The following is an 18,703-nucleotide window of genomic DNA, read 5'->3' on the forward strand; positions in this document are numbered from 1 at the left end:
GTCGGTTATGCAGTCATCCTACTCACTCATGAAAAAAATTAATCACACTTACATTTACTCACTTACACAATTATCCAATAACATCTCATTTATTCAAACATATAGTAACTCATAGTTACTATGTTAAAAAATCACCATTACAATAATACACTCATTCATATAGTTACTCTCACAATCACTGACTCTTACATATACTTATTTATATACACCAACACTCACATACAATGCCTTTTATTTTTTTACTTTGTTGAAGATGTACAACTAAAACATATATTCGCTCACCATCACACAAATAAATATACTCAGTCACCCAAACAACTGTTTCCACATGCACTCTTAAACCTATACACCTAGTCAATCAACCATTCACACATCTATGCATAGAGTTACACACACACCATCCAACCACACACAAACTCAGTGTCCCATACAAATACTCACCCAACTGATCAATATCTAATATACACACTCATGTAGTTAGTGACCAACTGATGCAGCATGTAATACAACAACAGAGACAGTGATGCACACATTCACATAGTTGTGTTACTAATCCATATATTAAGTGAGACACTTAATTACTCACTTAAACAGACAGTCAGACAGCTACTAAATCCTCCATCCAGACAGTTATATATCCACTCAATCTTCAATACAGATTGGCATATATATATATAATACATATTTAAATTTCAAACTAAACCACATTTACTGGATGATGTCATCAGTGATGTCATCAGTGATGTAATCTGAGATGTCATCAGTGATGTCATCAGTGATGTCACTGACCTATGTTTTTTTCTGCGAATTTCTAAGGTTTTTTAAATGCTAATTTCTAACTATAACGTCTCTGAAACCTATGGTTTTTTCAGTGAATATATATATTACCTACTGGCGGTCGCCAGTAGGTAGTTATAGTTAGGACCACGTTTCCATAGGAAAACCTCAACATTCTATTTTGAATAACTTTGGCGCCGGTCGACGAATCCTTGCGAATTTCTCAAAATAGGTGGGGCGCTATGCTCCGCTCCTACCCTGAAAGTCTCGGGGGGATCCGTCAAGCGGGGGCTGAGATAAAAGGGGGGTCCCAAAACGCGTTTTTCCCATGCATTTTTCCATAGGACCTTTAGAACGAGCTACAGCCCGAACGGCTGAACAGAATTACTCAAAATTTGGCAGAGAGGTAGTCCCTAGGTCAAGGAAGTGCCTTTTGTAGGTTTGGTGTAAATCTGTTCAGTAGATTCTGAGAAAATAGCCTTTAAATCAATATATATATCTGAGCCCGCTTACGGTACGCTTACGGTACGCTTACGGTAAGCGTACGGTGGCGTGCGCGAGCGCGATTCTGATTGGCTCTTAGATCTTAGTAAACATTCGAATCGGCCGAAACCAGGAAGCGGCGGCCGCCATTTTGTGTATTTCACTCTGAAAAAAAAGAGTGAAAACAAGGAAAGGGGGCAATGAGGAGAGTTACAGACCCCCTTACATTTGTGAGGGGGTCAAAGAAGGACTGTAAAGTACAAAGAAAACATTTATTGATTTTAAAAAAAATCACGGGGTACGCGTACGGTAAGCTTACGGTAAGCGTACGGTAGAAAAAAAAAAAAAAAAAAAATGAAAATCAGATTTAAGTGTTTAGATATTAGGGGGCTCTAAAAAGAGCCGTTGTGTTTATGAAATGATTTTTTAGTGGTACCTACAAGTAAGTACAGATTTGTTGACGTGCTTTCTTGCTTTGTCATCGCACCTCGTGCCCACCGTGCGTGCACGGCACTAACTGCGTAAAGTGGGCACGCGGTGCGCGAAGCGCACCGCGTGCTCACTGTGCGCGCACGGTGCGCGAAGCGCACCGTGCGCGCACGGAACGAACTGCGTTAAGTGGGCGCGCACGCCACGAATGGCGTAAAGTAACTTAGCATTTAAAAAACCGTACAAATTCACTGAAAAACCATAGGTTTCACACACGTTATAGTTAGGAATTAGCATTTAAAAAACCTTGCAAATTCACTGAAAAAACCATAGGTTTCACACATGTTATAGTTAGCGGAAATTTTACTGATAAAAAAACCAATGAAATTCCCCCGTTATAGTTAGTGCAGGCAACTATAACTCACGCGACCGCAATCTTCTGCTGATGACATATGTGTCTTTATGAAAAAAAAATATTTGTAATATATGTATAGCTAAAAATGTATGGAAGAAGACATGGGCAAATAAGTGTCTAAATACAGTATTAGCATCAGCAGAGGATTGCGGTCGCGTGAGTTATAGTTGCCTGCACTAACTATAACGGGGGAATTTCATTGGTTTTTTATCAGTAAAATTTCCGCTAACTATAACATGTGTGAAACCTATGGTTTTTTCAGTGAATATATATATATATAAGCACCAATCTCCTCAAGGTTTCAAGGAGAAGAACACCACGGGACTCCAGAGAAGCTGCTAAAATCCATTTATTCAAGCATTAGTGCATGACGCGTTTCGTTTTATTAAAAAACGTTTTCAAATGCTGCCTGGATTCGAACACCAATAGTTCTCCCGCTCTCCTTTTAAAGGCAAGTACCTTGCCATGATTGGACAAGGCAGCACAGGTGACTACAGCACTGTGGAAGCAAAAAAAACAAAAGTGGATTCTCGCGAAGCAGGCACACCTGAACTTAAGTACTTTCCCAAGTGGGCGGTGCCTGCTTCTGTCAACTCAATGCTCACCAAGTTCTTACGGTAGGGCGGTTAAGCAGCTTAACGTGTCCCTCACTCCGCCGCCAGAACTCCCAAATAGAGCCCAAGTGTGTTGCCAAAGTTAACAGCACCTCTCCCACGTAGTCATAGTCCACCAATCGTGGCCAGGCAAAATTACGGGCAAGTGGCGTGTCCTGACGTTACCGCAGAGCTCTGCAGTGTCTCCAAAGATTGCCACCAAAGCGCGCAGGACTCCTTGTGGGGTGGGTGTTCCATGGGGCGTTTGTGGCAGCACCCCTAAACATAAGCACCAATCTCCTCAAGGTTTCAAGGAGAAGAACACCACGGGACTCCAGAGAAGCTGCTAAAATCCATTTATTCAGGCATTAGTGCATGACGCGTTTCGTTTTATTAAAAAACTTTTTCAAATGCTGGCTGGATTCGAACACCAATAGTTCTCCCGCTCTCCTTTTAAAGGCAAGTACCTTGCCATGATTGGACAAGGCAGCACAGGTGACTACAGCACTGTGGAAGCAAAAAAACCAAAAGTGGATTCTCGCGAAGCAGGCACACCTGAACGTAAGTACTTTCCCAAGTGGGCGGTGCCTGCTTCTGTCAACTCAATGCTCTCCAAGTTCTTACGGTAGGGCAGTTAAGCAGCTTAGCGTGTCCCTCACTCCGCCGCCAGAACTCCCAAATAGAGCCCAAGTGTGTTGCCAAAGTTAACAGCACCTTTCCCACATAGTCTTAGTCCACCAATCGTGGCCAGGCAAAATTACGGGCAAGTGGCGTGTCCTGACGTTACCGCAGAGCTCTGCAGTGTCTCCAAAGATTGCCACCAAAGCGCGCAGGACTCCTTGTGGGGTGGGAGTTCCATGGGGCGTTCGTGGCAGCACCCCTAAACATAAGCACCAATCTCCTCAAGGTTTCAAGGAGAAGAACACCACGGGACTCCAGAGAAGCTGCTAAAATCCATTTATTCAGGCATTAGTGCATGACGCGTTTCGTTTTATTAAAAAACTTTTTCAAATGCTGCCTGGATTTGAACACCAATAGTTCTCCCGCTCTCCTTTTAAAGGCAAGTACCTTGCCATGATTGGACAAGGCAGCACAGGTGACTACAGCACTGTGGAAGCAAAAAAAACAAAAGTGGATTCTCGCGAAGCAGGCACACCTGAACGTAAGTACTTTCCCAAGTGGGTGGGCCCTGCTTCTGTCAACTCAATGCTCACCAAGTTCTTACGGTAGGGCGGTTAAGCAGCTTAGCGTGTCCCTCACTCCGCCGCCAGAACTCCCAAATAGAGCCCAAGTGTGTTGCCAAAGTTAACAGCACCTCTCCCACGTAGTCGTAGTCCACTAATCGCGGCCAGGCAAAATTACGGGCAAGCGGCGTGTCCTGACGTTACCGCAGAGCTCTGCAGTGTCTCCAAAGATTGCCACCAAAGCGCACGGGACTCCTTGTGGGGTGGGTGTTCCATGGGGCGTTCGTGGCAGCACCCCTAAACATAAGCACCAATCTCCTCAAGGTTTCTAGTTGAAGAACACCACGGGACTCCAGAGAAGCTGCTAAAATCCATTTATTCAGGCATGTATATACATCAAAGAACAATAAAACCCTTAAACCTGATCGAGTGGGCTTGTGGATCTGCTTTTCTCTGCATCCTGCTACGTGTGGAATATATGTATGTAAGTATATATGTGTGTATATATATATATACATATATACATTTATATATATATATATATATATATATTCACTTAAAAAACCATAGGTTTCACACACGGTATAGTTAGGAATTAGCAATTAAAAACCTTGCAAATTCACTTAAAAAACCATAGGTTTCACACATGTTATAGTTAGCTGGACATTTCCCTCGTAAAAAACCATTGAAATTCCCCCGTTATAGTTAGCGCAGGCAACTATAACTCACGCGACCGCAATCCTCTGCTGATGACATCAGATATTACATCACTGTATTTAGATACCTATTTACCCATGTCTTCTTCCATTAATCTTTAGCTATACATATATTACAAATATTTATTTTTCAGAAAGACACATATGTAATCAGTGATGTAATATCTGACGTCATCAGCAGAGGATTGCGGTCGTGTGAGTTATAGTTGCCTGCGCTAACTATAACGGGGGAATTTCAATGGTTTTTTACGAGGGAAATGTCCAGCTAACTATAACATGTGTGAAACCTATGGTTTTTAAGTGAATTTGCATGGTTTTTTAAATGCTAATTCCTAACTATAACGTGTGTGAAACAATGGCTTAGCTCTGCCGTACCGCGAATGCACCGCCAAGAGCGCCTGGATGTCGAAATGTGGGCCGACTTTGGAAGGATGTGAATTATCGACACAGGTGAACGCTGGCGAAAATAGACCCAAGGATTGAGTGAACTCGTGGAACACCGGATCGAGCAGATCGTGAAAGGCGAGACTGGAGGGGAGCGCTGGGCGCCAGAAACTTGAAAGGGTTAGCGAGCACTGATTATTGTTACATTGTTGCAATTCAACCTAGTGAATGCCGGTTGGTCCCAAAATGGCTACAAATATTGATAAAACACATTGAAATACCCTTAGAAAAAACGACACTACAATTGAAAGAGTTGGAGAAAGAACTAGCCACAGTGGAACTAAATTCAGAACAAACCAAATTTAAGGAAGATTTAGAACACTATGTTGAAAAACACGAAGAAACTGTGAAAGCAAGAAAGCAATTGAAGTTCCAATGCGACAAGGAAGATTACTTAAATGGTCGCATTTTTACATACGCAAGAAAATTCGATCAATTCAAACAACAAGAAAAATTAAATCTGGCAACAGGTACAACAGGGAGTTTGCCATCGCTCACTTCTACAGACGCAAGTGAAGGAGAGGTAGAACAAGGTGAGGTATGCCCGAAATGCTCTTTTTTAGGAGAAATGCGATTGGCTCTTCAGCAGAAAAACTGGGGAAAAGAATATAGGAACAACACCAAGTGCCAATCGCGGAAGAGGAAGAGGACGAGGATATGCAAGATCAAACCCATGAGAAGAGGGAAGCAAAACAACAAACACAAAATGAGTGGGAACATTGACACGGAGCATGAGGCAGAAATGGAAGTAATAGTATTGAAACGAGGCCTCAATTTCTGCCCAACTAACAATATTGATTTATCACAAATACGTATAGATCTTTATAAATTTGTTAGAAAGATAAAATTAGCAAAAATCTTTACTGAAAACCCAAAGATGAGGATCCTAATTTCGAAACAAGAGAACTAAATGTATACTGCCCACAACTAGGAGCAGGAACAAGTGGCAAAAAGACTCGATCCAAATTCTATCCACAATAAAGTTGACATATTCCATCAGTCCATTATAAAAGACCTTTATTAACTTAATTATGATAAAAGAAAAGACAACCTTACATCTAAGGAAAGAGAAGCATTGAAAAACCTGAGAAAAGATGACACAATTGAAATAAAAAGAGCGGATAAGGGCGGCAACGTCGTCATCATAGAGAAAGATGCATACATGAGGGATGCATACTCCCAATTGAGAAATAGGGAGTATTATGAAAAACTGAAAGAAAATCCAATCATGAGGTGGAAACAAGAACTCAATGCCAAATTAACACTATGGATGAAGAATAACCTCTTGAATGAAGATGAAGTGAAGTATCTGACAATAGATCACCCCAGGATGGCAACAATCTATTTTCTCCCCAAAATGTATTAACATCCAACACGACCACCAGGTAGACCGATAATTTTGGCAAAAGGAGCATTACTTGAGAGTATGGCATACTATCTGGATGTGTACCTGCTACCCTATGTAAAGAGATTAACATCATACTTACAGGACACTGGAGACTTACTAAGACATATACAGGAAATCCAGTGGCTAGACACATACAAATTGGTCACTATGGACGTGATATCACTATATACAAACATAAGAAATTATATCGGATTGAGAGCTTGTGAATATTTTTTGCAGGTAAGAAATATTCAATTTGCAGACCATAACAGAATGCTGCAAGAGATGATTACTATATGTCTGGAACACAATACATTCATGTTTGGGCAAGAAACATTTCACCTAGTGAAAGGGACCGCGATGGGCTTTTCATTTAGCCCTAGCTATGCCTGTCTCACCATGGGGTGGTGGCATGACATTTGAAAATGAACATCATGTAAATAAGACCATAATGTGGCTACGATATATAGACGACTTACTGATAATAAGGGATGGAACCAAAGAGGAATTTCAAGAGTATTTTAAAATCTTGAACAATACAGAAACAAGCTTGAAATTCACATATAATATCAGTAACGAACGTGTTGTATTTCTGGATACTGAGATCTATATCGAAAACAACAAAGTTCAAACTACATTGCACCGCAAAAGCACAGCAACAAATGCTATCCTTCATGCTGAAAGTGTCCACCAACCAAGTTTGATTAAGAATATCCCTAATGGGGAATTCCTCAGAATGAAACGAATCTGCTCACAGGAAGAGGAATTGAAACTGAATTGTCAACTAGCAGTTGAAAGATTTAAAACAAGGAAATACAATTCGAAAATTGTTGCATCATCCTTAGAAAGAACAAAGAAAGTATCAAGAATTGATCTATTAAAAGACAAAATCACCCAAACAACAAAAGAAGAAAAAATGAACAAAAGATACGTCTAATCACTACTCATTCCACTGAAAATAAACAAATTACAAAAATCACGCGTAAAAATTGGCATATATTGCATTTAGATCCAACGGTTTCTGGAATAATAGGAGACTGTCCCAATATCACATATCGGAGAACAATGAACCTAAAAGATTAGCTGACCCACAGTCACTTTCTACCTAAAAAAAAGCAGGAGACCTGGTTGAAACCGCAAGATTTTTATAAAGGCACCAACTGTAAAGTTTACACAATTGCAAGGAACACTGAAGAAATTCAAATGGCCAACAAACGAACTTGGAAAATCCAACAGCTAATAAACTGTAAAAGGCAATATGTAATCTACATCATCGAATGTCCCTGCCTATTAAAATATGTGGGCAGCACCATATGTGAACTTAAAAAATGCATTTTGGAGAATGTGCGAGCCACAATTAACAACGATAGGAGCAACGCAGTCGTGAAGCACATGGAAAAAGAACATGGGGGAAACTGGAAAGATCGGACTTTTTATGCCGTGGAAGCAGTAGCTAAACACATAAGAGGAGGAGACAGAGTAAAGATTCTTAGACAGAAAGAATCGAGACACATTCTCAACTTTCGTACTCTGACTCCCAAAGGACTGAATCAAGATGAGGAATTGTACTCACACTTGTAAATAGAATACCCAAACTTATTGGACTTTAGGAACAAATTGCTTAATTTTTAACTTTTAGAAATTCTTGAATATTTTTTTAGAAATTGTTAGGGTGGTGGGATTTATTAATTCAATGTTTTTGTTTATTGTTTTTTATTTTTATCACTGGTAGAATTTGCACAGTTATATATTTTGTCGATAATTCAAATGCATCAGAGAGGAAGATAAAATGAAAAAAACTCAGAGGAGCTAAGTAACAACAAAATTGTTAATAATGAGTAGTGAAAGAATTAGAGTATAGTCACATAATTCGCCCACTGAAGGGCAAGAATTAGTAGAATCAATACCCACTGGAGGGTGTGAATAGTAAAACAAGGAATAATATGTGGCGATATTAATGACCAGGTTGGTTCTGCCGTGTGCCACAACTCAACACGAGAAATGGTAGTCATGAGGAGATGGTCATTATAAAAAGAATGAAATGATAATTATGTAAATAGATTTGTAAATAGTACATAGATTCTGTAGAAATTGAGGAATTGCATTTGAGAACAACAAGTACAATTATGATTGTCACAAAGGTTTTGCACATATTTGGTTTTCAGAATATTTGATTATAAATAACGATTTATTTTAAAGAACTACAGCAACCAGAATGCTTTACAGGAAGTCATGTCAGAAACTCACCACGCAAAGCTTTAAATAAGAGAAAGAAATATGGCATAGTTTGATGTATTAACCTCGTGAACAAGATCTTTGTAAAGATTGAAACGCGTAGAGGACTACTGGAATGCTGAATAAATCGCAGCTTTATAATTATTAAGTTGTACAAACTTCGTGCGTGAGTGCAAGTGGATCTGTCTCCACGGAGACGCTGTATGCAATATATATATATATATATATATATTTAACCATAAGTAAAATACGTAAAATAAGTAAATGTTTTCTTGGCTTCCTTCACTGAACAATACGAAACAGAAAGGTGACATGTCAACCTTTGTGAAGGGTCTTCCGCTGTGCAGCAACATTTGTCACTTTTGATATGAGTTAGCAAAACAATTTTCTTTCTGATCAAATCTGCAGATTACGCAGCAGATTATGGATTATGTGGCCAATGCGACAAATGCACAAATGTGCGTAAAACTCTGCAGCTGGAAAACCATATAATTCCAGTGGTCCTGGTTATAAGTAGCTTCAAGGGGGAGTGAATTTCATACGGATCTAACTCCTTCTCCAAAAGTCCATCACCACCAAACTCAACATCAGGCTGCAAGTCTCATACATGAAGAGTACAATACCTAGCTCATCCTGGCAGAAGCTCTCTGGTGGGTTGATGTATTTCATGGTGCTAACATCCAGCCTCCAGTTATGCTTGGTACAGCGTACGGACCTGTAAAACATTGAAGCCACTTGGTTATTGTGTGTCCAGAGATATGTACAGTGCCAGCAAAAGTTATTAATCCCTTAAAATAACAGATTATTCCTCAAATATGTATATTACTACTGAAAACGAAGGTTAATGCATATCATATGTGTACATATACAGAAATCATCATAAGTGTTAGCTCCCACCTGAGCAAACGACATTAAAATACAATCAGAGGTCCCAACAATTTGCAGATGCATGGTAAACATAGGGAATGTTGTTTTATGAAGGAGCAACATTACAACAAAAATTCATAACACATTGCCTGCAGATGCAACTTTTAAAGCACAGTTAATGATCAGTTTATTAAAATGTACGTGAAGAAACAAGTACTGAGTTATGTTTAATATAGTAACAGTGTATTTTAAAAAAAAATGAAAGGGGTGACGTGTGCATGGTTTGTAAATTAATTGTACTGGAATCTATGGACCTCATTATTAGTACACGGGAGCTTCCAATGCGACAATACGCATTATTGCAGCACCTCTGGATTAAATGAAACCCCAGTATTGTTGTGTTTTCTGAGCTTCAGTGTTAAGACTACCTTCCTCCACCACCGATGTACTCATAATAAGATTTTATTTACCTATTCCAGTTTAAGGGTGAACAAATATGAATGTGGTTATTTCGCATGAAGGAAATAATGGGTCACATCGCTTTAAATTTTTCACATTTATAATGACCTGACCTATGGAAAGATGGGCAAACAATATTCTCTGCAATACAGAAAAGGTGTAATCTCTTGGGCCTGGTTCTCAAAGGTAAAATGACACTTTCGTGTCAGTTTACGACTCAGTGGTATTCAATAGGTGACTTTTTCCGTCCAAGTTTCTAATGCTTTGGCCCCCCCTGGGGCAAAAGCATTAGAAATGAGTCAGCGCCTGTGGACTCAACGGCTCCCACATTGTAGCCCGATCCCGTTCACAAGCCGGCCCAATGCATCCCTGAAAGTAATTAAATGGATTTTAATTACTGTAATCTTATCTCATGGAACATAGCCGGTTTGGCAAGCAAGTTCATGGACCCATATGTTTGCAGGAGACGGGGTCACTGAAAACTCCTATTTTTTGGAGGGGTATGAGACTTCATTTTACCTGCTACCCCCTCGAGGGCTGGTCAATCTAAGGGGGCTTGTTTGTTTACGCTTCTCTAAAATTAAAATGTAGTATTGTTGAACTTACCACGGATAACCCATGTTTGCAGGCCTTGTTACTTTCCAGTGGATGTTGTATATTATTGCTTATGAATTTTTATAATGCTACATCATCCTCACCTGAGGTTTGTAACATATCTCGGTTGGGCACTTCTTTGACTAACATAGCGGCCAAGGTGATAACTTAAATGCCCTATTGTGCGAATTTGATTTCTTATCTGCGATGGGCAAATTGGATCCTGCCAGACTTATATTACCCCCACCTTCAAGGGAAATGGTAGCGACTCCTTTTTAGATTTTATTTTTGTCTCCACCCCCTTTTACTATTTAAGATCTGAATTTTCCATCAAAGCGAATGCCCATAACGATCACAACCCGCTATGTTTTAAAGCCAGTTAGCCTTTAGTGGGTCTGAAGAAGTGGGGCGGAAGGGAGTGCCTTTTGCAGTCTACTGACGGGGGTAAAAGCCTTAAATGGGACCAGATCATTCCTAACTCCTTTCACAAGATTCTCTCAGCCAAATGTCAACAAGAGATACAGACATGCTTTGCCGCGCAGCTGGAGTCACAAGTGATCACTGTCAATGCCTTTGTAACTATTTCCTGCACTATTGCAAACCTACTTATGGCTCCCGCTTCCAAAAGGCACCTAGACAGGGCCTCAAGATGGTTTGATTCCGCCTGCTCACATGCGGCTAGGAATTTCAAGGAAGTACTACGCGCTACCCCTAGAGATAGCTAGTAAGATTCTGTAGAAAGCAGTACAAAGAAGCCCTAGACAGGCAAAAGGAGGCATTGAAGGAGAAAGCTTGGAGCAAGCTCATGGAGGCCAGTACCATCAAGAGCAGCACCAAGTTTTGGAGCATTGTTAATAGTCCTTTTTTGGCTGTGAATACAGCACATGCCCTTGATGCCCATATCATAGAGAATAAATGGGTTAGCCACTTTGAGGAAAACGTTTTGTGGTCCACTGGTGCAGTGTGCATCCTGCGAAGCGGGAGCAGACAAATCAGCCCTGACAGTCTCTGAGGGTGAAGTCAGGTTGGGAATAGTCAGGTTGACGCGTAACAAGGCCCCGGGACCAGATGGAATCCCTCCCGACCTTTCATTTCCAACTAGGAATTGTGGGCCCTAGTGCTCACCTCAGTCATTAACGTGGCAGTTAGGTCTTGTCCCCCGGCTTAATGGGCCACCTCCACCATTGTTTTAGTTTTTAAAAGGGGAACAGAGATAGTATGCACTGTTACAGGCCTATCTCCCTGTTAGACTCCGTGGTCAAAGTGGTGGGTATGGATCTTACTGGACAGGCTATCCAACTGGGCTACAGAGAACAACATCTTATCAGAAGCCCAATATGGCTCCATCCCTGGGTGTTCAATGATAAACCAATGTTTGAATCTAGTCCTGATCCTGAATAAATACACAGTTGCTTGCCCTGGCACCATTTACCTGCCCTTCATGGACCTCTCCTCCGCGTTTGATTGTATGAACAGATGTAAGCTGTGGCAGACCCCGTTATCCCTGGGGGTGGACAGGGACATTGGTTTTATCTACAAAATCTCCATCGAGAAACGAAGGTGACGGTTAGATACTCTGGTGATCTCAAGGCCACGCGCTTGTTCCCTATCCAGGGACAGGTCCGCCATTGCTGCATTATGGCCCCTTTTGTTATTTAATGTTTACATAAACAACTTAGAGAATGTGCTTTTGGAGACGAAAGTGGATTATCCCCAGGTGTGGCGGCGGCGTGGCCTTCCAGTTCTGCTATATGCAGATAACGCCGTCTTGTTTGCCAGGACTGAGCTGGGTCTGCAAACGTTAATAAATTATTTTGCCCAAATTATGGGGGATCAGGACTTGTTGGTCAACAACTCTAAGTCCTATGTCATGCAAGTCAGTGCCCGTTCAAGTAGGCCCTTTATCTTCAAGGTAGGGTACAACCCGGTCCCAAGGATGAGTGTTTTTTCCTACCTGGGGTCCTGCTGGACGCCAAATTGAACTGGGGGCCCCAACTAACTCGCAAGAAGAATTATCTTACCTGGGAGACTGCAGCAATCTTCAACTTTGCTTCTAGATTGGGAAAAAGGCCGTTGGGGGCCTTATTACAGTTCTATAAAGCCAAGTGTATCTCTAAACTGCTGTATGGCAGTAAAATTAGGGGTAACAATATTCCTGATGTTCTACAAATTGCTGAAAATAATTTCTTGAGACTGCTTTTATCTGTCCCCAGGGGACTCCCACTTTCTCTGTCCATGAGGAGCTTGATCTGACTTATATTACTGACCTGATAGCCTACTGCCCGGTGTCACTATAGTTAACAACCTGGGCCGGCAAGGGGACATCATTAAATAAATTGATTTTAAGGGACTGTCTGGCTCTTGATCATGTGTCCCGAGTACAGCGGCTCATGTATATCAATGAGAGTCTTATAAGCATGGGAGAGGAGACCTTTTTACTACTCCTGAACAGATCAACAAGAAAGATCTGATTAACATTAAGGAGGCCTTTTTTAAACAGCAGTCAATTGCCCGGGAAGATAAGGAGTTACAGAAGCCCAGTGTACATCGTTTTATCATGTTAAGAACTACACATCCAGTAGAACCGTACCTACTAGGTTTTGTGAAATCATATGATCGTTTTTTACTAACCAGGTTTCGGTTTGACCTCTTTCATCTCCTTCTCACCCATCCAAGGGGGCAGTGCAAGGGCCAGAGTTTGTTGCCCTGTGTTTGTGATGGAAAATCCCCATAGGACACGGTCCATTTTTTTATGTTCTGTAGTTTTTATGACTTACCAAGAAAGACCTTCTTAGTTCCGATCCTGAAAAAGTCTAATTTTAGGCAGGTGCGTCTGGCTTTTATATTTTTACAAATGCTTACTGGTAGCACTGTTTTTTATGTACTTAGTTTTTAAAAAATCCGGTGAAAAGACAGAATATCGAGTTTAAAATGTCGACATACACAAATATAGAGTTTTCAATATCGTGATACAGAAATATGGACAGGAAGAATATCGTGGTCAAGAATATCGACTTGCAGGTAAGAAATATAGTTTTTGGAAACATCGAAGTTGTTAATATCGTTTTAAAAAAATAGTTGTTTAAAATATCGATGTTTTAATTAGTGTTATGTATTTTAGTATGTATTTTAAAAGTATGTGATCTGTTTTTTGTATAAGAATTTGTTTTGTTTTTTAATTTATGTGTTACATTTTTAGTAGTTATTAATTTTATCTTAATTAAATTTTGCGTTTTAAAGTTCTGTAGCAGGTTGTGGGTTTATAGGAGAATAGGGTGGGAAGTAAATTAATTATAATATATTATTTATAATTTATTTTGTATTAGTATTTATTTAATTTAGATTTTATAGTGTTAATTGTGGGAATTCAATTATTATTAATTAATAATTAATTGGCTGTTTATTATTATTAATTAATTAATTAATTGGCAATGATGTTAATTGAGTAATTTTTTTAGGAGCGGGTTGTGGGTTTATAGGGCAATAGGTTGGGAAGTAATTTAATTGTAATGAATGTATTAATATTTTTTATTTATTCATATTTATTTAATTTATATTTTATAGTGTTAATTGTGGGAGTTATTTTATTATTAAAGGCCCGATTCCGATCTCGCTCGGAAGGGCTCCGAACGGGATCGAAGCGAGCGAGTCCGATTCGTAGCCCTGGTTTTTGAATGACACGTACCGCTGTACGTGCGAGCCTGTACGATGTGAATATCGCCTCGCGCCCGAGCAACTTGTACCCATCTGCGAAGCCCTCCCGACGACTACAACATGGTCGACTCGTGCAACGTAATGGATCCGATTTCCGAGCGACCAAGTTCGATGCACGCGTCGATCAGTTGGATTGAGTCGGAGCCTCCGACTTGAAAAAGCTCTGGGAAGTGTACTTCGGGGGGCCTTAACAGACCCCCCTTCACCCAGGGCCCTCCGAATCGGTCATGGGGACGTTGCCCATGCGTCCGCCCGATCCAAGCATGCACTGTGTGGTGGGCACCATGGGGTGCCCGCCACAGGGTGTATGATTTTCCCCACCCACCTATTTTCTGCAATGTGAGCCTGTGTACGCGTCTGTACACAGGCTCCCATTGACTTCAATGGAAGTCCGACCTAATCGAGTCCGTATGCTTAAGGACGCATCGTACTCGCTCGCTCGGACGCTCGGTGCACGTTTCGTCCAGAAAGCCCTCCGGATCCGAGCCTTACAGAGGACTTTGAGTTGGGATCGGAATCAGGCCCTAAATATTTATTAATTGGTTGTTAATTATTAATAATTAATTAATTTGTAATTAATTATGTTAATTGTGTTAATTGTGTAATTTTTTTAGGATTGGGTGTTGGGGCTTATAGGAAAATAGGGTGGAAAGTAATATATTTATAAATAATTAATAATTGTTTGTTAATTAATGCTAATTAATTAATTAAATTTGCATGTAAGTTGTAGGGTTTATAGTGATAAAGGGTGGGAAGTTGCTGTTAATTGATATTAATTTATTAATGTAAAATTACTTATGGAAATTGTGTAATGATTTTTAGGTGTGGGTTGTGGTGTTTATTGTGGTAGAAAGTAATGTATGTTTAATCAATTAATAATTAGTTGATTATTAATATTAATTTATCAATTGATAAATATTTATGGTAAGTGTTTATTGTTATTTTGTGTGTGTGTTTTGTTTGTGTAGGGGTAACGTTGGAGGAGTAAATTAATTTGTATTTGTTTTAAATTGTTTTAAATGAATAATATATGTTTCATTGATAATTAATTATGTTAATTATGGAGGTAAAAAAAGTTTGTGAACTGTGTGGTGTTATAGGGCAAGAAATAATGTTTTTGTTTATAACAAATTTCTATTAAAAAGAGTTTTTGATTTTTAAATATTTTTGAATTTTTAAAATAATCTTTCTAGGTATTTGTTAGATATTTTTAACATTCTAATCTGTTTCTATCTTTTCTAATATTTAAAACCTTAATATATGTTTTTTTTTAAAAAAAATCTTTTGTGTTGTCATTATTGATTTGTTTGTTTTTAATTTTAAACTGACTCCCGTGGAAATATTAATTTTTACCCCTCCGCTATCCAACACTTTCTCTACTGTTGCACAAACTGGAGTGGGAATAGTAATTTTTACTCCTCCACTATCCAACACTTTTCTTACTGTTGCACTCACTGGAGTGGGAATAGTATTTTTACCCCTCCGCTATCCAACACTTTCCCTACTGTTGCACTCACCTGGAGTGGGAATAGTAATTTTTACCCCTCTGCTATCCAAAACTTTTCCTACTGTTGAACCCACTGAAGTGGGAATGGTAATTTTTACCCCTCCGCTATCCAACACTTTTCCTACTGTTGCACTCACTGGAGTGGAAATAGTAAGTTTTTACCTCTCCGGAATCCAACACTTTCCCCACTGTTGCACCCACTGGAGTGGGAATAGTAATTTCTACCCATCCGCTATCGAACACTTTCCCAACTGTTGCACCCACTGGAGTGGGAATAGTTCGTTTTACCCCTCCACTGTCCAACTTTTTCCCTACTGTTGCACTCACTGCAGTGGCAATATTAAGTTTTACCCATCCGCTATCCAACACTTTCCCTACTGTTGCACTCACTGGATTGGGAATAGTAATTTTTACCCCTCCGCTATCCAACATTGCACCCATTGGAGTGGGAATATTAAGTTGTAACCCTCCACTATCCAACACTTTCCCTACTGTTGCACTCACTGGAGAGGGAAAAATAATTTTTAACCCTCCGCTTTCCAACATTTTCTTTACTATTGTACTTACTGGAGTAAGAATATTAAGGAGGTCATTAGGATGGCGGAAGGACCGCCACCACCGTCCTTCCACCATCACACAGAATATTTCCACTGCCGAATTAGGATGGCGGTGGGAATCCCAATCTGTCCCGGGCCGACGGAAAGTCCATCTGCCACGGTTCCGCAAGCCAGTCATCATCATCAAATTTACTTTATTCGGTTTATAAACAAACCATAAAAGCATACTAAAAAAAAGACATGTATGTCAATAAAAATTTAAAACCTTGATTAACATATAAAAACATTAAAAGCATAGCAAAAGCCACAGCAACAAAATCAATTCATTATATTTTTCCTAAAACATTTAGGCAATTCAGGTTTTGCTAATTTTCCTTAAAATTTTTACAGCCGCAGAGAGAAAACTAGAAACATTAAAAATTTCCCACATATTCAACAATAACTGCAGGTACAGGAATGCTGGCTTGGCTTGCACAAAGCCCTTATTAACTAAGATTGGCAAGATAAAACGCTTCCTGATACCAGTAAGGTGTTTGCAGAAGAAAATAAAGTGCATGGTGTCCTGACCTGAATAATCACACGTGCAGGCGCCTAGGTCTTCCACTCTCTTCCAGCCTGGCGATTTTACACAAAAAAAGTGGAATTGATTTAATCTAAATCTAACCAGTAGAAATCGGTGGTTTGGATTCGTGACCAAATCTAAGTATGGTTCCATGGTCACTGTAGTCTTCAGCAATTGGTGTGCCCTTACGGTCGGTTTTACCAGCTCTCTCTCTTCTCTGGCCATAATGGCTATTCGCAAATATGTTTCTTTAACCCACTTAACATCTCCCCTCACCAATTTTTCGGGAAAGTTGTATAAGTCAGGTCTGCCCAATCTCATTGACATATTATAGACAGTCCTTTGACGCCCGCCTTACGGAACCAAAACACAGGCCAGCATTGCGGCACGGCCGTAGGGAAATCCCTTTCCGTCTGTCTTTTCGCGGCGATCATCACACCACAAAAACACAGGCAGAGTCTGGATTCGGGGGCCTGTTGTGGGCCCCCTCTGTGTTGGGGGGTGCACTGTGGGGGGGTACCATGGCATTTCCCTGCACTGCTTGGAATGCACCGCGTGGTGCCTGCCACGTAGTGCTAGGAAATGCATAGCATGGCATTTTAGCATTGCGTACGGTGCTGCAGCCAGCAGCACCGTCCGCAATGTTAAATGCCCTGGATGCACCCGCCAGTATGGCGGGCACATCCTAATTGCAGTGGTGAGACCGCCGCACGTCTGATGGGCGGTCCCAGCACCGCAACGATGGCGGACGGATTGATGGCTGCCCACCATCGTAATGAGCCCTTAAGTTTTACCTCTCTGCTATCCAACACTGTTCCTAGTGTTGCACTCACTGGAGTGGGAATAATCATTTTTACCCCTCCGCTATCCAATACTTTCCCTACTGTTGCACTCAATGGAGTGCAAACTTTAATTTTGAAAACTATTAAATATTTTAATGTTTTAATTCATAATATAATGTTTTTTATGAGATTTTATGTTATAAGTGTATGTAAATATATTTATTTGTAAATTTTTATATATTTATAAAATTATAAAATGAATAGTTTATTAATTGTTTTAAAGGAAATATATATATAAATATATATTACACTTTATATGTATGTGTAAATATTTTTTAAATTACATTTATTTTATTACATTTGTTAAAATTATTCAGTCTAAATAAAAAATGTTAAGGGAATTTTAATACTTAATATATTTAACATTCATTTTTATTTAAATAAAAAAATCGATATTTTGTACATTTATATTTTTTACATCAATTTTTTTGTTTTAATATTTTTATACTTACAATTTTAAATATAGGATGTCGATATTTTGACATCGATATTTTTGCATCAATATTTGTGTATGGGGATATTTTGGGAATCGATATTCTATCAGTGAACGCACCGTACATACACGGGTGGGGGTACGACTCAAACGTACACGGGTGTACATACACGGGGGGGTTCGACACGTACACGGGTGTACATACACGGGGGGTTCGACACGTACACGGGTGTACATACACGGGGGGTTCGACACGTACAAGGGTGTACATACACAGGGGGGAACATACACGGGGGGGTTCGACACGTACACGTAGTTAATTGCAATGGGGAGAGGGTCGGCGCTCCAGCGCCTCTTAGTCCCTTTTTGAGTCCCTTCCTTACCTGTCTTAATCAGAGGGGAACTGTTGCCCCTAGTGTGGATTTGACATACGATAGGGCCTCTATATATCCCTATGTTTTGTCTTTCTTTAAAATGAATCCTTCAGGCTTTAATTTGCAACATA

General features: G+C 40.0%; 1 protein-coding gene across 1 annotated transcript in view; it reads right to left on the reverse strand.

The window, feature by feature from the left end:
- LOC146822828 (cytidine monophosphate-N-acetylneuraminic acid hydroxylase-like) overlaps positions 1-18,703 on the reverse strand; it is a 682,085-nt gene that overhangs the window by 428,994 nt on the left and 234,388 nt on the right. The window contains exon 3 of the mRNA XM_085607021.1: positions 9,287-9,378. Within this exon, the coding sequence (XP_085463147.1) occupies positions 9,287-9,378 (92 nt within the window). The remainder of the gene's footprint in view (positions 1-9,286; positions 9,379-18,703) is intronic.

Source organism: Triturus cristatus, chromosome 5_2 (genome assembly GCF_964204655.1).
Source record: "Triturus cristatus chromosome 5_2, aTriCri1.1, whole genome shotgun sequence".
NCBI lineage: Eukaryota > Metazoa > Chordata > Amphibia > Caudata > Salamandridae > Triturus > Triturus cristatus.